Source organism: Geospiza fortis, unplaced genomic scaffold, assembly GCF_000277835.1.
Source record: "Geospiza fortis unplaced genomic scaffold, GeoFor_1.0 scaffold1532, whole genome shotgun sequence".
Lineage (NCBI taxonomy): Eukaryota > Metazoa > Chordata > Aves > Passeriformes > Thraupidae > Geospiza > Geospiza fortis.
In genome coordinates, this window is record NW_005054627.1 from 91,060 (window position 1) to 111,026 (window position 19,967).

The 19,967-nt window shown below is 47.3% G+C and overlaps 1 protein-coding gene across 1 annotated transcript in view; it reads left to right on the forward strand.

Annotated features, from left to right (window-relative positions):
• The window catches only part of GRIK1 (glutamate ionotropic receptor kainate type subunit 1), a 51,895-nt gene that overhangs the window by 3,111 nt on the left and 28,817 nt on the right, over nucleotides 1-19,967 (forward strand). Inside the window, exons 2-7 of the mRNA XM_031064782.1 lie at nucleotides 270-527; nucleotides 3,210-3,391; nucleotides 8,977-9,030; nucleotides 9,930-10,103; nucleotides 12,998-13,118; nucleotides 19,448-19,578. Coding sequence (XP_030920642.1) covers nucleotides 270-527; nucleotides 3,210-3,391; nucleotides 8,977-9,030; nucleotides 9,930-10,103; nucleotides 12,998-13,118; nucleotides 19,448-19,578 — 920 coding nt within the window. The remainder of the gene's footprint in view (nucleotides 1-269; nucleotides 528-3,209; nucleotides 3,392-8,976; nucleotides 9,031-9,929; nucleotides 10,104-12,997; nucleotides 13,119-19,447; nucleotides 19,579-19,967) is intronic.

Consider the following 19,967-nt stretch of genomic DNA (forward strand, 5'->3'; position numbering starts at 1 on the left):
GGTGGAGGGATGGATGGATGGATGGATGGATGATGGATGATAGATGGATGACAGACAGACAGACAGACGGATGGATGGATGGATGGATGGATGGATGGATGGATGGATGGATGGATGATAGATGGATGATAGATGGATGACGGATGGATGACAGATGGATGGATGGATGGATGACAGATGGATGGATGGATGGATGGAGGATAACAGCCCCCAGTGAGCACCCCCAGGCCCGTGCTGTCACGCACTGAGAGTGCCCTGGTTTGCTGCAGCCTGTGACCAGCTGGCGCTGGGCGTGGCGGCGCTCTTCGGGCCGGCGCACAGCTCCTCGGTCAGCGCCGTGCAGTCCATCTGCAACGCCCTGGAGGTGCCCCACATCCAGACCCGCTGGAAGCACCCCACCGTGGACAACAGGGACGCCTTCTACATCAACCTGTACCCCGACTATGCCGCCATCAGCAGGGCCGTCCTGGACCTCGTGCTCTACTTCAACTGGAAAATCGTCACCGTGGTCTATGAGGACAGCACGGGTGAGTGCTACTGGCTGCTCCTGCCTGACTCCACCAGGCCTGGGGCAGCTCACTCTGCCATGCCCTCTGCAGCTTTCCTGGCTCCCAGGGGAAAAAACCCCATCCTGCTGTTGCAATGGCTTTTGGAAAGCTGCTCACTTCACGTGACCATGGGAAGGAGCCCCTGGGGTTTGAATAGTCAATTCCATTTTGCTTTCTGGTTGTGGAATTCATAACACAGTTTCAAACTGATCCCAGAATCCCAAAATCTGGAGATCACCCAGTCCAATCCCCCTGCCAAGTCAGGGTCACCTGCAGCAGGTGACAGAGAACTCTCCAGGTAGGTTTGGGATGTCCCCAGAGATGGTAACTCCAGGCCCTCCCTGGGCAGCTGTTCAGGGCTCTGCCCCCTCCATGGACAGAAATTCTTCCTCAGGCTGAGGTGGAACTCGTTGTGTTTCAGTTCATGGCCACTGCTCCTCATGCTGTCACTGGCACCACTGAGCAGAGTGTGGCACCGTCCTGGGACAGCCTTGGGGACATTTGTGTGGGTTGGTGGGACATTTGTGTGGATTGATGGGGTATTTGTGTGGGTTGATGGATCCCCTCTCAGCCTTCCCTTCCCCACGCTGACCAGGCCCAGCTCCCACAGCATCTCCTCACAAGAGAGATGCTCCAGACCCCTCATTCTCTCTGTGGACCCCACTGGACATTCTCCAGTAGCTCCTAGACAAACCTTCTAGACAGAATAGAAACAAGGAGAGGTCTTTTCCTGCCCAACCCATAACCAAATTGCCATTCCAAAACACCAAGTGCTGTGTACCTGCCCAGCCACAAAAAACCCTGATATTAAAGAGATTTCATTTGCAGAGGTATTTACAAAGTAAATTAATCATCAATCATCTTATTAACTCAGAGTCAGGAAAGTAAACATGTCAACTTTGATCAGTATAAATAGTCCTTGGATTTGGGGTTAGAGTGATGCCAGTTAACTCCAGCTCTTTTGTTTCTCATCCCTAATGTTTGACATCATCTCGCCACAAGAAATAAAAACACCTTGGCCAGGTTGGATGGGGCTCAGAGCACACAGGAGGTGTCTCTGCCCAGGGCAGGGGTGGCACTGGATGGGCTCAGGGGGTCAGGCTTTTGCCATATGCTCCAGAAAAATAGCTGCAGTTCTTTGCACTGCTGCTTTGGCTTCTCCAGGGCACCACACCTGGGCTCCATCTCACTTCATGTGGCAGCAGGAAGCGTTGGGACGTGCAAGGTCCCAGTCTGATGGGACCAAAGGAGATATTTTAAGGCACACAGTAATTTCTTCTCCTGAAAAGGAGAGGGAAGTGGGTCAGCAAATCCTTTAGTGTTTTTGCTTTTCACCACTGGAGTACTTTTTGTTGCTGGGAAGACAAACACCAGTTCTCAGTGTGAGGTGAGGATGAGACGAAGGCTTCCCTGAATGCCAGACTCCTCCCAATCTCATTTTCCCTCCTGGAGTTGCCGTCCCAGGCTGCACCTTCCCAGCCAGGTGACCCCACCCAGCCCCTTTGTCAGGGAGTGCTGGAAGCCCATTCCCTCAGAATCAGCTCCAGTGGTTTCTGTTCCTCAGCTGGCTCCTGGCCAGGCCCCGCTCCGGGTGCCTGCAGCATTTCCAGCTGAATGCTCATCATGGTACATTTTCTCTATTGATTGTTGGTACTAGAGAACCTGAGAGGAGCAGGCTTGGCCCTGCAGGCGGGGGCAGAGCAGCTTTTTCCCAGGCATTGCCAGCGCTTGAGTGAAAGCCAGCAGCCCTCGAAGCTCAGAGGGAAGAGGGAGCTTTGTCTTGCCTTAGATGTGCCACTCAACCAGGGGCACTCACACCCCACACAAATATTATCCCCACTCCCAGCAGGAGAGGCAAGAGCTCCTTCATTTTAATAATTTGTTTGATTTTTGTCCAAGAAGTGCTCCTTGGCTGTGTTCTCTCTCTCTCTCTATGCATATTTTTAAGGCAGCCTTTTCCTTCCCCTCAGCAGGAGATCAGGAATTTTTTGTGGGTGAATTGCATTCGTGGATAATGTGAGACTGTAATCACACACCTCAAAGAGCTCTTAACTATCTTCCCTCGGTTTTGGAGGCAGTGCAAATTACACAGGAGTGCTGAGTTAGCCAGTTGAGCTGCAGTGTGTTTAAACACTTGGACAAGGCTCTGGCTGAGCTCTCCTGGCTTCAGCTGAGGCATGTAAAGCTGTGCCAGCTGAACACCGAGTCTGAGAAATCACCCGTGTTTGAGAGTGTAGCACTGCATCCCAAAAGGTTCTGTAAGAACTCACAGCTGCTGAGTGACACCGGGCAGGAAAGTTAGGAGGAGGTTTCCTCAATTTTATCTTATTGCTGTTTGGAATTGGAACAATAATGAGCTGCACAGGAAGAAGCCTTATTTGCTTTTCATGTCTCAATTTAAACATACTACAGTGTGTTTATATTGTATCACATCAATGCAAACATATCCTCTAGTCAACCAGTTGAAAACACCTTCCAAAATATTTAGAAGCCAAGTATAAACATGGGAATGAAAAGCTTTAATAATATTAGCTAGGAAGCTGGCAAATATGGAACTAGCAACTCTCCTTAGGAAGCGTGGAGTGTGAGAGACCCTGTGTAACTGACAATAAACCCTCGTGGCACGGGATGGTGATTGTGCCATTGCCTGTCATTTCTCAGGTCTAATTCGCCTGCAGGAGCTCATCAAAGCCCCTTCCAGATACAACATCAAAATCAAAATCCGCCAGCTGCCCTCTGGGAACAAGGACGCCCGGCCTCTGCTGAAGGAAATGAAGAAGGGCAAGGAGTTCTATGTGATATTCGACTGCTCGCACGAGACAGCGGCAGAAATCCTCAAGCAGGTACCGGGCACGGGGAGGCAGAGCTCCCCAAAATCTGCCGGCCCCTCTGATCCCACCTCCACCAAAACCAAAGGCGCTCGCCGGGGGCCCAGGGGCTTGTGGATGCAGGGACAGAAGTCACAACAAAAGGTGCACTGACACCCCTAGAGAGCCCCACGTGTACCCCCAGGAGCAAACAGCTTTTCTTTCTGACATGCCAGGCCCTGCCTGGCTAGGGACATCACTCCATGTGTTTCAGCTTGTCCTGCTTTAATCAGCAGTTTTTATTTCTTTCCCATCAAAAATAGAGGCAGAATCAGAAGGAAGATCTATCCTTTAAACCGATGGGAGAGGTTGTTGTGTGAGGGCTGGCCCAGCCCGAGTGTGAGATTTGGGGGGACGTTCCCAGGGCACACAGGGAGGGGTGGGAATTACCATTTACTGCTGCCACTTGCTGTACATTCCTCAACAATCAAAGTCTAAGGCACAGTTTGCTGACCTGCAGGAAACAGCTCCATACATTTTGAGGGCAGTTCCCTTCTTGCTGCACCCCTAGGTTGAGGGACGAGTTATTTCTCCTGCCAGGCAATCTGATGGGATACCCTGATGCCAAAGAGCACCAGAGAGCTTCCACTGACTAAATGCCTATAAAAGTCCCCTTCTGTTCCCATCCCAGAGCATTTTACTGAAATACTGGAGTTCTGCAGAGCAGCTTTTTGTGCCCAAGTTGGTAAGGCAAGTTACTGCATTTGTGTGTGGAGCCTGGAATGTTCCTCTTCAGGCTGGAGAAACTTGGGGCTTGCAGAATCCCAGATCAGCTGCAGCACACAATTCCTGTGAGCCTGTAGGGTGAGATTTCCTGCTCCAGGAGCGCTGTCCTGCAGTAAATGTTAGGATTTCCTCGGTGTGACTGATTTGAGGTACAGGGGCGGGGAGGGCACTGTGTCAGCACTGTTTGGGCAGGGGGAGCGGGCTGTCCCCCCACTCTGCTCCCTGCAGGGCTGCCCAAAAGCATCCCCAAAAGGAGATTTGTGGGGGAAGAGTTAAGCTGACAACACAGATTTTGAAGGACCAGCAAGATGAAGGTGCAGATGTCTGGCACCCTACAGGAGGCACAAAGCTTCCAATATGCCAGGCTGAATATGGAAAAAAACCCCAAAAAGCAAAACCTGGGTGTCAAAAGAAGAGGAGGGAGTGCTGAAAGATGCATTAAAGCAGGGCAAAGCAGCAGAAAAGTTTGTGTGGGATATGGATCAGCCAGACAAGTGACAGGATGCAGGTACAGATAATGCTCTCCAGTGCCTGAAGGACTGGGGGAAGGAGGGGGAACGGCAGTGTGGGAGAAAACAGGAAAACCGAGAGAGGTACACCTGTGGGTCAGCGCTGTGGGAGAGGGAACAACATAAATATAGGCTAGAAAGAAAGGGGAGATGGCTTTTCTGTGAGCTAGCTCTGTGGCTGAGTGTAGATGCTGGCAGCAATAACTCAGGGGCTGAGTTCCTCCCTGCCAAGGCAGCAGTGAGGTGTGGAGGTGTGCAGGGCTCTGAATTCCTGTGGCACTCCTCTGATGGCGGGGTACAGGAGGAGCCCTGCCCATCTCCCCATCCCTGCACTCACAAACCCCTCTGTCATTGTACCCTGGATGGAAGCAAGATATCAAACACTGGAGAAATCATTCCAGGGAAACTCTGTGATGTCAGTAGAGAATATTTTTGACTCACAGTCGTCACAGGAAAAACAGGTGGTGTTGTTAAATTAGATAAGATTTCTAACAGGAGCAGGACTCAGGGTCACCTGAAGCTGTCCCCAAAGCAGCTCCTTCTTGTCTGTTCACTGTATTTAGGTAAGGCAGTAGGTGTTTAGAAGCCCATGGGGCAGGGAGGGGACACTGCTTATTTCCCAGGGAGGGAGGTGCCCAAAGGCTCCTCTGGGAGCAGAAGGATCAGCGCAGAACTCTGCTGGAGCTCTGATGGCAGTGTGTGCACCAGGGACCTCTTCACTAGCCTCCTCCGGCCTCTGCTTCACAAAACACCACAAAAGACAGATTCCTGCTCTAATTTCTGCCTATTTATGGCTTCCACTAAAACCCCATCAAGGCACGCTTGTTGTGTGCACAACAGGAACAGGTGGATCAATAACCTGATTCGGCCCAAGTACAGAGCCTGCCCTCAGCTGAACAAGCTGTTCCCTTGCTCTCTGACAAGCTCAGAGAGCCTGGATTCCCTCAGCTCCTGCCCAGCCCCTCGAGGCCTGTCCTTTGCTGGTTACGGCATTCACCGGGAATATTTGGTTGGTGCTCTGTCTGCATTAGACAAGCACTCTCTGAGTAAATTAAATGTGGCTCTTACAAATTGCAATCTGTTTTCTGCACAAAGACTGCAATTTACGCTGCACACTATTCAGTCTGATATTGCCTTTTGTGTGAGGAACTTGGCTGAAGAGGTTGAGTTGTTGTGCTTAACCCTCAGTTTGTGCTAACACACCAGGAACAGTAATCTGAACACAGATTTTACTGCTAGGCAAAGTCACCTCTCAGAAAGTACATCCCTGCTAACCTTAAATTACCTACTCCTTTCTTCACACCCCCAAAATACATTTGAGGAAGTGTACTGTATATTTAATCAGGTTTAAGGCCCTCACAGAGCATCCTGTAAAGACGATGTGACAGACAACGAAAAGAATCATTAATTCAGTTCCTCCAGAAGGCAGAAAAACCAGGTGTCACCATGGAGTACACTCCTGGTACAGTAATAGATGTGGGAATAGAAAACTTCAGCTCCTGACTCCGCTCCTTCCAGGAACCTGGCAGGTAGGCTGGAGCCCACTCGCTGCTAAGAAAAGGCTGGATTAGCTCTGTTCCCACTCCCATGAGAGAAACACCAGTGGCACATCCCCCCTCTGTGGGTGAGAAGCAGGGATGGACTGGCCTTAGAAAACAGAGGGGTAATTAATTGGAAAATGAAGTGCATTTAATGGTCATGAAATAAAATAACAGCCTGAGTGAGGGAAATGCAGAGTGAAAGCAAGCACAGGACTTGGTGCAGTTCCCACTAATGCACTTGCCCATCATTGCAGTTCCAGCCCGCCTCGAAGGCAGACTGACAATGGATCTAAATGAGGCAGGGAGTTTTTTACAAGATGAACAAATGCAAGTTAGAGCTGGGATGTGATTCAAGCCAAGAACAGGGCACCCAAAAGAGATTTTCAGACATAAGAGAGAGTATTTTTATCCAGTCTCTGTCAGCTTGCCATATATAATTTGACCACTGATATTTTCTTGGATTCACTTCATGGTTCGTGACCCACAGCTGAAAGTGCACAGCTGCAAAGGACAAGGCCCAGGCTCCTGATCTGGAAGGGATAATTAGAGATGGAAGTGTCTTTATCTCCCATTGTCCAACCATATCTGAGTCTGGCTGAAGAACAAATGTTATACAGGGAAGGCTGGGCAGGAGATGTACAAGGAGAATATCTGAGGCTGATTTCCCTAGTTTACATTCATCTGAGTTCCACTGTAAGTAAAAGCTATTATTATTTAAATAGGACATTTGTATCAGGTGGATAATTATTTACATAATTACATGCAAAGTTATTTAAATAGCGATGTGCAATGAAACCTCATCCCAGTTTCCTGTGGGCAGGCACACAGACAGAGATGTTGCCTTCCCCTCTCTCTCCTGGGCTGCTTCTCTCTCTCAGGTCAGCTGCCCTGTGGGAAGCTTTGCCAGGTGCTTCAGGGGTGTCCTGGCCTGGAATCCATCCTTGTTCCAAGCAGGCTCTCACTGTCCTGCTCCTGGGAGCTGCTGGGAGCTGCTGTCCTGTGTCTGCTGTGCTGCAAGCACTCAGCAGAAGAGCCCCGGAGGCTCCTATTTACACTGGCAGGAGCACCCAGGGAATGAAGACTTGGGAGTTACTGATGCCTTGGGATGTCCAGCATGATTCTCAGCACTCCTCTTGCTTTTGCTTTCATTTGATTCCATCTCCTGTTTCCCTGCATCAGAGCATTAAATCGTCCTTTGGTGCAAATTTTGCTTGGCGGCCATATTACCCTTAAACACGAATTATTGTTGCAAAGTCTGTCTGATCCTCAAATAAAAAGCCCCTATTTAGTATCTAATGCACATGTCAAGTGCTAAATGGCTTTTAGCTAATTCTCATCCCTAATGACTGAGAGAGGGGAGGACAACCAGTTGAGGCTGTTCTCCTCAGGGGCTTTGTTTCTGTTTGTCCCATGGTTTGGAGGTTTTGCCTGTTTGTTTGGGCATTTTTTCTGCCTTGTTTTGGGGTGGTTGTGCTTTAAAGAACAAACCTGTAGCGTGACTTCTGCAATGACTTCCCACTGGGCTCTTTCAGTGCAGTTCCAGCTCAAAGGAGATCTGCATCATAAAAATCCCATAAATTTGGCACCTCCTTTGCAAAGCCACAGAAATCCAGTGGCTCCAGGGAGCGGGACTGAGTCCAGCCAGGTCAGCTGGGAAGCACAGCACACAAAGTTCCCCAGGATGCAGCCCTGCAGTGTTATCTGTGCATAAACAGGGCAGGAGCGGCAGTCTCCAGCTTATTCTACAGGTAATAAAAGAGCTCCAGGAAACAGAATAGAAGAGGATTAATAAAATCAGAAATAAAAAAGGCAATTTTGATGTGTAAATCCAGTGGAGCATTTCAATGAAATAGTTGCCTTCTGGCTTGACTTTTAGTGGCTGGAAACGGATCAGTTGTTTGCGATTAACACTGAGCTGGTTTCATTATCTGCTGCAGCTCAGAAAGTTCAGGGTTTTCTTTCTGCCTTCCTTTTTCTTTCTTTCTTTCTTTTTTTTTTTTAATGTGAGGAATTGCCATAGACAATCCCTCTATTTCCCCCTGCCTTTCAAACAGCTCTTCAGGCACTCCAAGACTGTCCTAAAAGGGTATTAGTAACAGATCCTTGCATTGCTGTGATCAGGACTGAGCAGGAGTTAACCTTGGTCTGTGTTGCTGTCAAGGCAATGAATTCCTCAGCACTTTCCCAGTTTATAATTCCTCCTCCTCTTCCTCCTCCTCCTCCTCCTCACAAGATCCCAGAGAGGGCAGAATTCTCCTGGACAAGTGAAGGAAGGCTGCAGGGAGGCTGTTCTTCCAAAGTTTCTCCCATCCCAGCTGTTTTGTCACATTCCCCAGTGGAACAAAAGGCACTTAGAGAAACTTCCTTGTTTCTGTTTTCCTCCTTTACTCCTGAGCCCTCAGCAGTGTCCTAGTCTCACCTGGCAGCAGAATACAAAAACCTGCCTCTAAGCACTTCTCCTACCAACTGTGTTGTCTGCTAATAAATTCATTTTTAGTACTCTCAGACTGCAGACTAAAGGATTTTTAAAATCAGCATCTCGTTATGTCTAGTAATTTTTCTTGTCCTGGAAGTTTTGCAATCTTTAATCTCTTTCCTGAGCAGAGGTGATAAAAACATCATTTAAATACAACAGGATATTTTTGGCTCCTAAAGAAAAGTGTGGGGTTTATTGCAATCAAGCTCTCATGACCTGTGATGTGTTTAACCCTTGCTTTCCAAAGGCAGTGCAGCACACTGGGAGCTTTCAGAGTAAAGTACCTTCACCTTTCCATCTCTTCCACAGATTCTCTCCATGGGAATGATGACAGAATACTACCACTACTTTTTCACAACACTGGTAAGGAACACTATAAACATGGGGAGAGGGATGTCCTCTGTTTCAGAAAAGACAGCTAAATTCTCCCCTTTTTCTAGGACATCTTTGTTGCCGTTAGTCAAAGAAACTCCTGGAGAATGGGTGCTAACACTCCTTAGGAATATCAGGACCCACAATTTCTTAAGAAAGCTGTTTGGCCCCATTTCTGGGGCTGGCCAACATTTTAATGCAGTGAAAATTAATTGCAGTGCACTGATTAACAAGAAACCATCAGTACAGATGGACCAGAGTGAAACAAAATTAAGAATGGATGGCTTTGCACTGTGGGCACTGCTGGTTCATCACTATTTGATTGTTTCATTTGCTTATAAAACCACAGAACCACAAACAGATAAAAGCACTCGGGAAATTTTATAATACAAGTTTTCTTTGATGGCACAAACACAGCTCGGGAGGGTCCTGCACGGTTCAGCCACCCCAGCTGCCCTGTAAATGCCATGTGGAGCACATGGGGCCCACATGCACTGCCCTATCCATGCACAGCTGGCAGGGGTGCCTGGGGAGGCACTGCAGGGGAAATTGCGATTCCTGGGCAGCCAAAGCGCAGCGCTCACCGCGTCTCTCGGAATTTTCCTCCCCTCAGCTTAGAAAGCAGCTTGACACTGGCCAGCTAATTCCTCATGTCGGCCTGTCAGAGCTGCAGCACTGCTATAAATTCACATGTGCAGGTTGCTTGCAAAGCAGCTCTGCTGTGGGGAATGGATCTTTTCTCTCCCAAAAGCAGCTGTGGGGTATGTCACCTGCCTCACTCACACAGCTTTGGCTCAGTCAGGTTTCACACGGGAGCCAGGGCAGGCACAGGGGAAAGCCCCACAATTTCCTCAGAAATGGTTCTGTTTGTGTTCTTGCTGGCACTTTAGGACCTGTTTGCCCTGGACCTGGAGCCCTACAGGTACAGCGGGGTGAACATGACGGGCTTTCGGCTGCTCAACATCGACAACCCGCACGTGTCGGCCGTGGTGGACAAGTGGTCCATGGAGAGGCTGCAGGCACCACCCAGGCCTGACTCAGGGCTCCGTGATGGCACCATGACTGTGAGTGAGCTGGAGGGCACAGGGAGGGAGCAGCCACGCTGCCAGGGGTGGCATGGTGACAGTCAGTGAGCACCAATGCTGCCAGGGGTGGCACAGGGACAGGGAGGGAGCAGCCACGCTGCCAGGGGTGGCATGGTGACAGTCAGTGAGCACCAATGCTGCCAGGGGTGGCACAGGGACGATGTCTCAGCACGGTGCCATCGTTCATCTCAGCCCTGTGAAAACGGAAACGCTGCCCCACTTCTCCCATCGCCTTCTGCACTGTGCAGCAGGAAACGCAGCAGAAAATGGGACTTCCCGAGCAGGTGCAGGATTTGTGACCTGCAGGGGCACATCCCACACGTGTGGGAAGGGAGTAGCATTTTTAAATGGGTGAAGCGCCCTTTCTCTTCATTTCCATCTCTACAGAAGCTCTGGCTTTTGAGAGGTAATTTAAAGATAGATGAGAGGTATCATCAAGGCAGGGAATCAGGATTCCTCCCGGCACTCCCCCAAGGAGGAAAGGAAAGAATAGGAACAATTACAGAGACAGCATGACTCCATTCAGTTTGGCAGGGTGAAGGGTTGCCAGCTCTTTGCAGTATGAAATAATGTGTCTCATGGACTGAGTGCAGCTCAAAGTGATAAGATATAGACTTTATTGCAGATGATTGCAGGGAAAATTTGGAAATGTCTTAACATCCTGAGGAGAAATGCATTAAGTGTGGTATCCCTGGCATTGCTCACACTGGTGCTGCTTTGGGCTGTGTCACCATGCTCAAAGCAGGGAGGAAGTTGTCCCTGGGAATTCCTGATGGGAATCCACACAGAAATCCCCCAAATACAACACTGGGAAAAGCAAAGTTCTCAGCGCTCTTCTGCTCCCCTTGCTGTCCCTGACTCTTGTGCTCTCCTTTGCATCTTCATAATCTCAGTGTCCTTGATGCCCTGGCAGAGCACCGAGGGCAGCCTCTCCCTCCTTGCCGGGATCATTTCAGTATTCCCAGCAGGTTCCATTATTGCCCAGTTTGATGGAGAGCTGCACCACTGCTGCATTTCATTTGGCAATAAGGCTGTGACAGGCGGCAGAGTGCACGGAGATCAGGACTGTACATCCTGTTATTAACTCAGGATTTATCCCTCCTAGTTCATGCTCTGCTGTTTGCCCTGAAAGCAGCTTGTGGGAAGCCAGCAGCGCACAAGCAAGACAGCTCTGAGTTCACATCCTGCTGGATGCCCAAACTGCACCCAGAGGCACAGCTGGTCTAATGAGGTCTCTGGCTTTCTTTGCAGTGGCTTAAGCAGCACACAAAAATGGGAAAAACAAGTTCCTGGACTGGCTCTGAGTCTCTTTCTCCTGACATAAAAGCACACAAGTCAGGGTGAGGTACTTGACTTTAGAAAATGAGGTGACCTGTTGCACCCCACAGCCCTAAACAGAGCCACGGTGAGGGGAGAAGTGACAAGCCAGGGGAGGCGGCACAGCTCCCCACTGCCACACGAAGCAGGGACCAGTGACAAGTGGCACAAGGACAGGGCTGAGCAGCCAGGCCTGGCAGTGCTGCAGACACCGTGTGCTCAGGGCAAAGCGTCAGCACTGCCAGACAGAGCAGAGTGAGCACAGAGGAGCTTTCTCACCAAGCATCTCCTCCCAGGGTCCCTGGGACACAGGCAGAGCCAGTAAAATCCAACCCTGAGTGCCCAGTCCAGTGTAAAACTGAGCTCTGCTGGCACTAATGGGGATATTTCCATCGGTTTTGAGGGATTTGGGGTCAGCCCTTGATACCCTGAGTGTGCTTGGAACAGCTGTCTGCTGTGAGACACTTCACAGTGAGAACAGCTGGCATTGTCTCCTCCTGCTTGACTCATCACTCACAATGTTTTCTGTTCTCACAATTTGCTCCCATTGTGGAGCATTATTTTGGGCAGATTCTGACAAGCACATCAAGACCAATTCCTCTTCTGCTCTATCTTAAGATTAGTCCTTAAATTCAGATACATTTGAGCAAAACCCTCCAATACTGGGACCACTGATGCTGTTGTAATTTAGTCAAGTAAATGGCACAAACAAAGAAGCAAATATGTTAATTTCCCAGAGGAATTGAATGGAAAAGAAACAGAAAACTGATCAGCTCTGCAGTTCCTATAAAGGAGTCTGGTTTCTCATCTGCACAATTGCTGCCTTCTTTCCTTCAGGCCCCGGTTTAATTATTCATTAGGTTTACCTGGAAGGTAATTTGTGCAGCATCATTAGGGAGACACAGCCATTCCCACCTCGCTATGGGAGCACTGAAGCCCAGTGCAGGTGAGGGTGAGACTTTTCTGAGGTGACAAAGTGGGACAGAGTGTGTGATGTCACTTTGGGGCCGTGCCTTTAAACCCACAAACACGCTCTCAAAAGAAACACAGATGCACAAAGAGCACCCACTAATTTTGGTCTCTGAATATATCGGGGTAGAATTCAAGGATCCAAGGCTGTAGTGGGAAGTTAGATGTGTGAGTCCAAGTTAATCCCCCCAAAACCACACCTCCAAAGGATATTTCCACTCTCTCTAGAACACCACTGCACACATTTGTGCCAAAAGCCAGGGTCCTGGAGGGCAGCGGGCCCTTGGAGGGGGATCTGCCCCAGGTGATCAGTGGGATTGGCTTCCCTGGAAAGCAGGGCCAGCCTGTCCTGTTGGGAAGGAAGCAATCCCACAAGTGCCATGAGGAGAGTGGCTCATACACGTGGGACTTCTTAGAACCCCTCTCCAGCCTGCCTGGGACCCCTGACCTCCATCTCTCTGTAGCTCCCCGGCCTGGTTTCTGTCCCAGTGCTGAAAACACTCCAAAATAAGGCAGAGAACTGGATTAGGCTGCTCCTGGGGGCACTGGGGGCAGGCAGTAACTCACTCAGCGCTGTGTTTGTGCAGACGGAGGCAGCGCTGATGTACGACGCCGTGTACATGGTGGCCGTGGCCTCGCAGCGAGCGGCCCAGATCACCGTCAGCTCCCTGCAGTGCCACCGCCACAAGCCCTGGCGCCTCGGGCCCCGCCTCACTAACCTCACTTCCTTCCTTCCTTCCTTCCTTCCTTCCTTCCTTCCTTCCATGCTGTAAGACCTCACAGGTTTTTTATTCAGTTAATGTTTGTTGTGGATGCTGTTGATGATTTCTAAAAGTGTGAGGTAAGCACAACAGTTGTTCTGGAAATGGAAAGAAAAGTGAGCCTGTAGCTCTGTCCTTGCCTCGCTGTGCAATTCCAATTGTAGTGCAGATTGTTTGATCAGGGATCAATATCCAGAAAACATGGCAGCCAGTATTTCTAAAGAAGGAAATTGCTTCCTGAAGCAATGCTCTATCTTACAAGATAACTGAGCTTGATCCACAGATGTCCTAAAAATACTCATTTTAGTTGAAATGGCTTCACTCTTTTAAAAGTCCTGGTTTTGTTTTGTTTTTCAAATAGAAATCTTTCCTTTAGGGAAGTGTGGAAATGAAAATTGGAAATTAGGTGGAGCATCCCACATATGTTTTACCTTTTCCCCATCTCAGTCCCTGCGTTTGAAGAATAATTATAACGAAATTGAAAGGTAACAAAAGACTTTGTATCAGGGAATGCCCCTGCAGTGATGCCGTCCTTATTTTGGGGGATGCTGAGTATAAAACTAAGGGTTCCTGAAGCCTAAACTGGAATACTTTGCCCAAGAGTAGCAGGTGTACCCCAGCAGATCAATTCATAGCCTGAACAGTGACACAGCTCTCATTTATCATGGACAAGCAGCTTCTCTTGCATGGAGTGAGATATGGGAGATAATTACTGATGGCCTTGCAAATAGAGTCTCTCGTGGTCAGTAAAACACTGATTTAAATGCTCTGAGAGTCTTATCTTCCTGGCTGATGTAGCCAAAAAAGGTGGCTGTTAAAAGCAGAGCATAAGGTTTAACAAGACCATATTGAGTTTCCTGTGAAGCCTAAAACATGAGTTGGAAACAAATAGCAAATACATTTGGACCCCAGATCATGTTAGGGTCTGGTTTGTTCAACAGGGATAGAGGAACTTTATAAGCAGGAATCAGTGAATAGCTATGGAGAAAACAAAGTCAAGGAGGCAGAGCGATAGCTGGGCCCACATAGGCAGAATTTAATTGTCCTGGTTTTTGATGTGGTACTGACATTCTGTGAAGGCATTTTACAGACTGATCTAAAGACAAATATTCAGTACTCCAGTCTAAATAGACCAGTTTCAGACAGAGAATTTGCCTGCAGTGATTCCTGCAGATGCTGGAGTTAACAAGTGCTTCAGTGGCTCCCTGGTGAGTTTTTGCATTTTATTTTGGTGGTGAAAAGAACTGAGGTCACCTCATTTGCTTTGTGGGCCAGCTCTATGAAATGTCTGAGATCAAGGCTCTGCAGCAGCCCATTAAGGAGTTTTTAATGAGAAGTAAATCCTTGTCAGAAGCTGTGTGTCTCAGTGACCCAGTGCCATTCACAGCTGAGGGATGTTCCAATCTTGGAGCCTTCTGGAGGCATTTGCAGGGAGTGCCCCTTACCCTGCTCAGAGAGGAAAGGAGGTTGTTGTCTGTCTGCAGAGGGGGAGCAGGAACAGAAAGGATGATCCCACCTTTTCTGAAGGAAAAATGGGAGTAAACATGAAGTATGTTTATAACTGAATGATCCAGTTCTGCTCATGTCCCCTCTAAAGCACAAGATAAGGCCTCAAATTATGATTGTTTTTCAATTATCATCAAAACCAGTGTGAGCTCCCCTTGTTCAAATCCAGCCACAATGAAAACAACAACTGCAGAGAGAAGGATAGAGATGCAGGTAGGATTCTGAGTGACTGGTAAGTGCCCTCAGGCAGAATCCCAGAGAAAGATCTCAGAGATTGAAAGAGATCTGAAGAGATTTCAGCTCCTGCTGTGTTTCTGAGGAGATCCATGCCAAGCACTGAGACCAGGAGGCAGAGCCATCCATCTGCATTCAGTACTGGAAGGAGAAGGGACTGGAGGTTTCTCATTACAGTAAAAGTAGAAACGTAAATTATGACAGAAGGGAAAGCAATCCATCTGCAGAGGTATCCATGAGTTTGTCGTGTTTCTGACTGGCAGCAGCTCCAAACGCAGGGGCACAAAGAACCTCATAAGAGAACTGAACGTTTCTGTTGTTTAATGGTCTTTGATTACTCCCAGAGTCAGCCTGTCAGAGTGCTTTCCTGGGAGTGTTTTCCTGCAGAGTGGAACAGATAAGAAGGAGAGAGCAGTACAAGAGCCTGATGCCAGAAGAGCCAGGAAATCTCCCTGCTCGCTGAGACAGGGGCTGTGGGGCAGCACTGAAATCTTTGGCAATGACTGGGAAAAGATGACAACATTTTGCTCCAAACCATGAAGTAAAATCTCCTCTGCTGCATCTTTTTTATTGCATTTTGGCACTGAGCCAGTGACAGGGTCTGGGGGTGCTGGCTGGATTTCTTCTCTGGGCTCTGCTGCTACAACACTCAGTTACATCAAATTGAAACAGCTGTTTACTTTGGTAGGGCCTCTCTCACCAGATAATTTAATAGTAGTAACCCTTGATTCACTCTCACTAAAACAATCTTTTTTCTTTGTTCCACTTCTCATAAACTTTACTTCTAGTCCATGAAGTGCATTTCTGCTATGAGTCTATTAGTGGCTGCTGCTTTGACCTGAAAACTCTTAATTAGGAGAGCAAACAAAACAACTGCCTGACCTGCATCCCAGGGTGCTTTATTAGGAAATAAAGCTCAGCTTCCCGCCAAGACAATGAGGCTGAGGGCAATGTCAATAGGCATTCTTACTCTGAAATCAAATTTCAAGTGGAAAAACACTTATTTATGGAATTATCTACGCCCAGATTGCAAAGTAATTGCAGGATTGCATGCTGGGAATAAATACATATTGAATTGATGAAAATTGATAAAAAATTATCTGCCAAGGTACTGGCGCTGTGATATCCAAAATCAAAACAAGCTGTTTGACAAAAAGATTGCATATCTTTTCTTCCATTCTGTTTTCAGCTCATTAAATATTTCCTGGGCAGTAGATTTTTTTATAAAAAGCAAGCTAGAACCATTATAAAGTGGCTTATCTGAATATGTGGAGGATGTTTTGATATTTGCTACACAGACCATTTTTTCAGGACATATTTAATATATCCAGGCTTGCTCAAACACAATGCACAATTTTCCATGCTCACAGTCCACTATAATCCCATCCCTCCAGCCGTGGAAAATGCCCCTTTCTGCCTCTCACTGCATTTCCACTCCAGTGCTGCTCAGGGAAAGGCCAGGACTTTTCCTGGACCTCTTCCAAGTAAAGAGGCTGTGGAGCATCATAATTCTCAGTTTATCTCCACAGATAAAGCCCTGTGCTGAAATTCTCTTTATTCCATCAGTTATGCCAGATTTGGAGCAGGATAATGGCCAGGCCATACCCTAACTCACTGAATTCCATAATCCTGGGGGCTCTCTGGTAATAAGAGGATTAATTGTGAGGGCTGACAAGTTGATGTGTGGCTCATCACACACGATTTCCACTCCAAGGAGAAGCAATATCACTGTCACTCCAATCTGGCAGCTCTCTCTGCAATTCCAATAAAGCAGGGGCTTTCTCTTCCCAAAGGAAAGAAAACCAAAGGAAAATTAAACTGGCCTTGGTCAGTAGCATTTTGGTTATTATTTATTGATTTATTATTTATTATTATAGTGGTATTGTTATTTATGGACTTGGGAGGTTTTGTTACATAAGAGAGACCTGAGGTGTTCTGAGCATTGTAGGTTTAGGTGTTCCTAGGTTTTTGAATTTTTCATTCAGGTACCATCAAAGCCCTCATCAGAAATTTGGGAATATTGGTTCTTTCACCCCTGTGGTTAATTAGCAATGTGCATTAAATCAATAACTGATGTTTGTTTTGACTATGATCTTCTGATGATAAATAAACAGAATATAACCCCAAGAATTAAATATATATACCATGGGTCAAAATAACCCCAGGACAAAACAGAGCAGGCAGGAGAATATTCTTATCTCCAACTAGACTTCACTCCAGCTTCTGAGTGTACTCCTCCCACAAGGAACAGTCCAGTGACTGATTGCTGACCAAACTCCCATTAAAGCCAGGGAAAAACCCAGATTGCTTGCCTTTAGGGAAAAGTTTCCAAATTTTCAAGTTACACTTAAACAGCAAGAGAAGGGAAAAAGAGAGAGAGAGAATAAAAAATACAGGTCTGTACTACAAAATAAATAATTGACTCTGGTCTGATTGGGGAATTTCTCGAGTCAGTTTGGACACTGCTCCCAGAGATGCACAGAGTGGGATTGTTTGGTGTCTGTGCAGGGCAGGGCTGGGCTGGGTGATCCTTGGGGGTCCCTTCCCCCTCAGGATATTCCATGAGTCTCTGAAAAGTCTGGAAGCAGCTGAACCGATCAGTTCTGGGATTGAACTGTTGATTGGCTCTGGCTGGAATGGCGGCTGCTGCATTGATCCAAGATGGTGAAGTGGAAATTGATACAGACCCTGTGATGGGTGGGAATTGATAAAACTCCCCTGGAGTGTTTGACCTTGGAGGCTGAGTCAGCTCTGTTCTCCTGATGTTGTCATTTCCCATCAAGCTATTGATAGGGATTGTAACTGGAATATTTAACCCCAGAGCTCAGCTTGTGCTTTCCCCACAATGCTCATCTTTTCCAGCAGTGAAAGCAGGGAGTTCCACAGCTCTCACTAGGCTGCTTTGTGTATTTTGGCCGTGGCAGGTGCCTGCCAGGCTCTGAAGGGGGCTGAAGCTGTGTCTGTAACCTGTCTGTCCACTCCCTTCCTGAGGCTTGGTAAGAAAGGGTCTGAGCAGCTGCTGACAGTGATGCTCTTTGATCAGTTACCTGATCAGGCTCCAATTCAGCTTTTATTATGTCCTGTAACACTCAATGTGTCACCAGAAGCATAAAAATGGCTATAAATCCTGTGTGTGAAAGCATGAAATGCCATCCCTGTGATACACACAGATGCAGCTCCTGGCTTTTCAGGAAGTTCTGCTTCATTTCAGTTGGTTAATTAGCAAGAACTCTGCATATGATGCTTTCTCTGTTTTGGTTTAGAAGCAATAAAATAAAATTCAGAAATTAAATTCAGAATTCAGATGGTATCTGAAGCGTGTTCCTCACCATTAGGATTTAAAAATCCCATCATCATTTAACGTTTCTGAGAAACACTCCCTGAAACTCCTGAGAAACTGATCTCTAAAGAGCAGATTTTATAAAATGTTCCAACTTCATGAAAAAGAGATGGGGGCACATCAGAGGAATAAAAAGACAGGCTGGAAAAAGGGATGTTAGAGATTGAAATTCATCCATACGTGTCCATATTCATCCCTATGCTATCTTGATTATGTCATTATAATAAATAAGTAATAAATAACCCTGCAAATGTTTCACTGTTTACAGCAGAGACTTATGTATACTCCCAGGTCATTAAGATGGAAAATCTCACTGCAAATTTGTTGCACCAATGCTTTTCCATTCTTATGTTACTTAAGTGTGTATCAAAGTGCATTTTTTTTCCACAAATTCCACATGCACCAGATTTGCCTGAGGCATGTGGTGAGAACTCCCCAGCATGCAAGATTAAATCCTGCAGATTCAGGGCTGGAATTCAGATGAAGCAGGGAGGGGGGACACCAGTCTGTAAGTGTGATTTTTAATGCAGCTTTACTTCTGTCCTCTGTCTCCAATAAATTAAATGAGGCAAGGAACGATGTGTGGTGGAAAAGCTTGTAATTTAAAATTATATGGCTGACACACACGAAGGAACAATGCCATCATTTATCGTCAGCTCTCCTTGTATCTCTGACAAATTTAATCTAATGGGGGGCCTCCCAAAAATAGATTATCAAGATTGTCTGCACTTTTAAACCCATCACTTTGTTTTATGGATAAGCATCAGCTCTGGGGACAAAATGGAGTGGGAGGGAGGGAGGGAGATCTCATTTCAAGGCAAACAGGCTTGGTGGGAGGCTCACAAGATACAGGAGACTGAAACTGTAGTGAATTCCTGTGCAGTGCACAACTGCCCTGGCTTTGGGCACGTGCAATTCTCCCTTTCTCTTTGGTCAGTCTGCATTTTTTTATCAGTACCACACACATGTAAATCAATCTAGGTAAACTCTCACAGACTTGTGCCTGGCTGCAAAATGCAAAGCATATCAGAAAGAAACTAAACCACAAAAAAGGGGGTTTTGTCAGAGTAGCAAAGCCACATATGCTTAAAAGCCCCCAAATTTGGAAGTGATTCGACGCTGTGATGTATTTAAACTACAGTCATTATTAACAGCTCTTGTTCTGGGTTCAGAGTGGCTCCTGCTGGGTGCCACAGGCAGGGTGTGTTTGTGTCCCCAGGCACGGTGGGAGGGCCTGACCGGGCGCATCACCTTCAACAAAACCGACGGGCTCAGGAAGGACTTTGACCTGGACATCATCAGCCTCAAGGAGGAAGGCACGGAAAAGGTAAAGAAACATGGCCAACAGTTCATTTGACAAGGGCATGGTTCCTCAGCTTGAACCTCCTGTGGCTGGGGTAAAAAACCCCACCGTTCTCAAGTGATTTGAGTCAGAGTTAAAGCAGAGCTGCTAAGATTGGGTTTTTATTGTGCAGTGCATTTCGAGGTATGGGAGAGGAATGTGGGGCAGGCAATATTGTCTAATGGAAAGAATCATCTTTAGTGCACCTCGTTGTCAATTCTTGCCACTGCAACTGTGGATGGTAAATTCATACCTAGAGATAGATAAATTTATATAGCCGTGCACAGATAAATGTGACGTGAGGGAGAGAGGAAAGAAGGTGCTTGAGTAATGACCTCAACACAGTGGAGATGCTGGGAATTCTCCAGGATTTT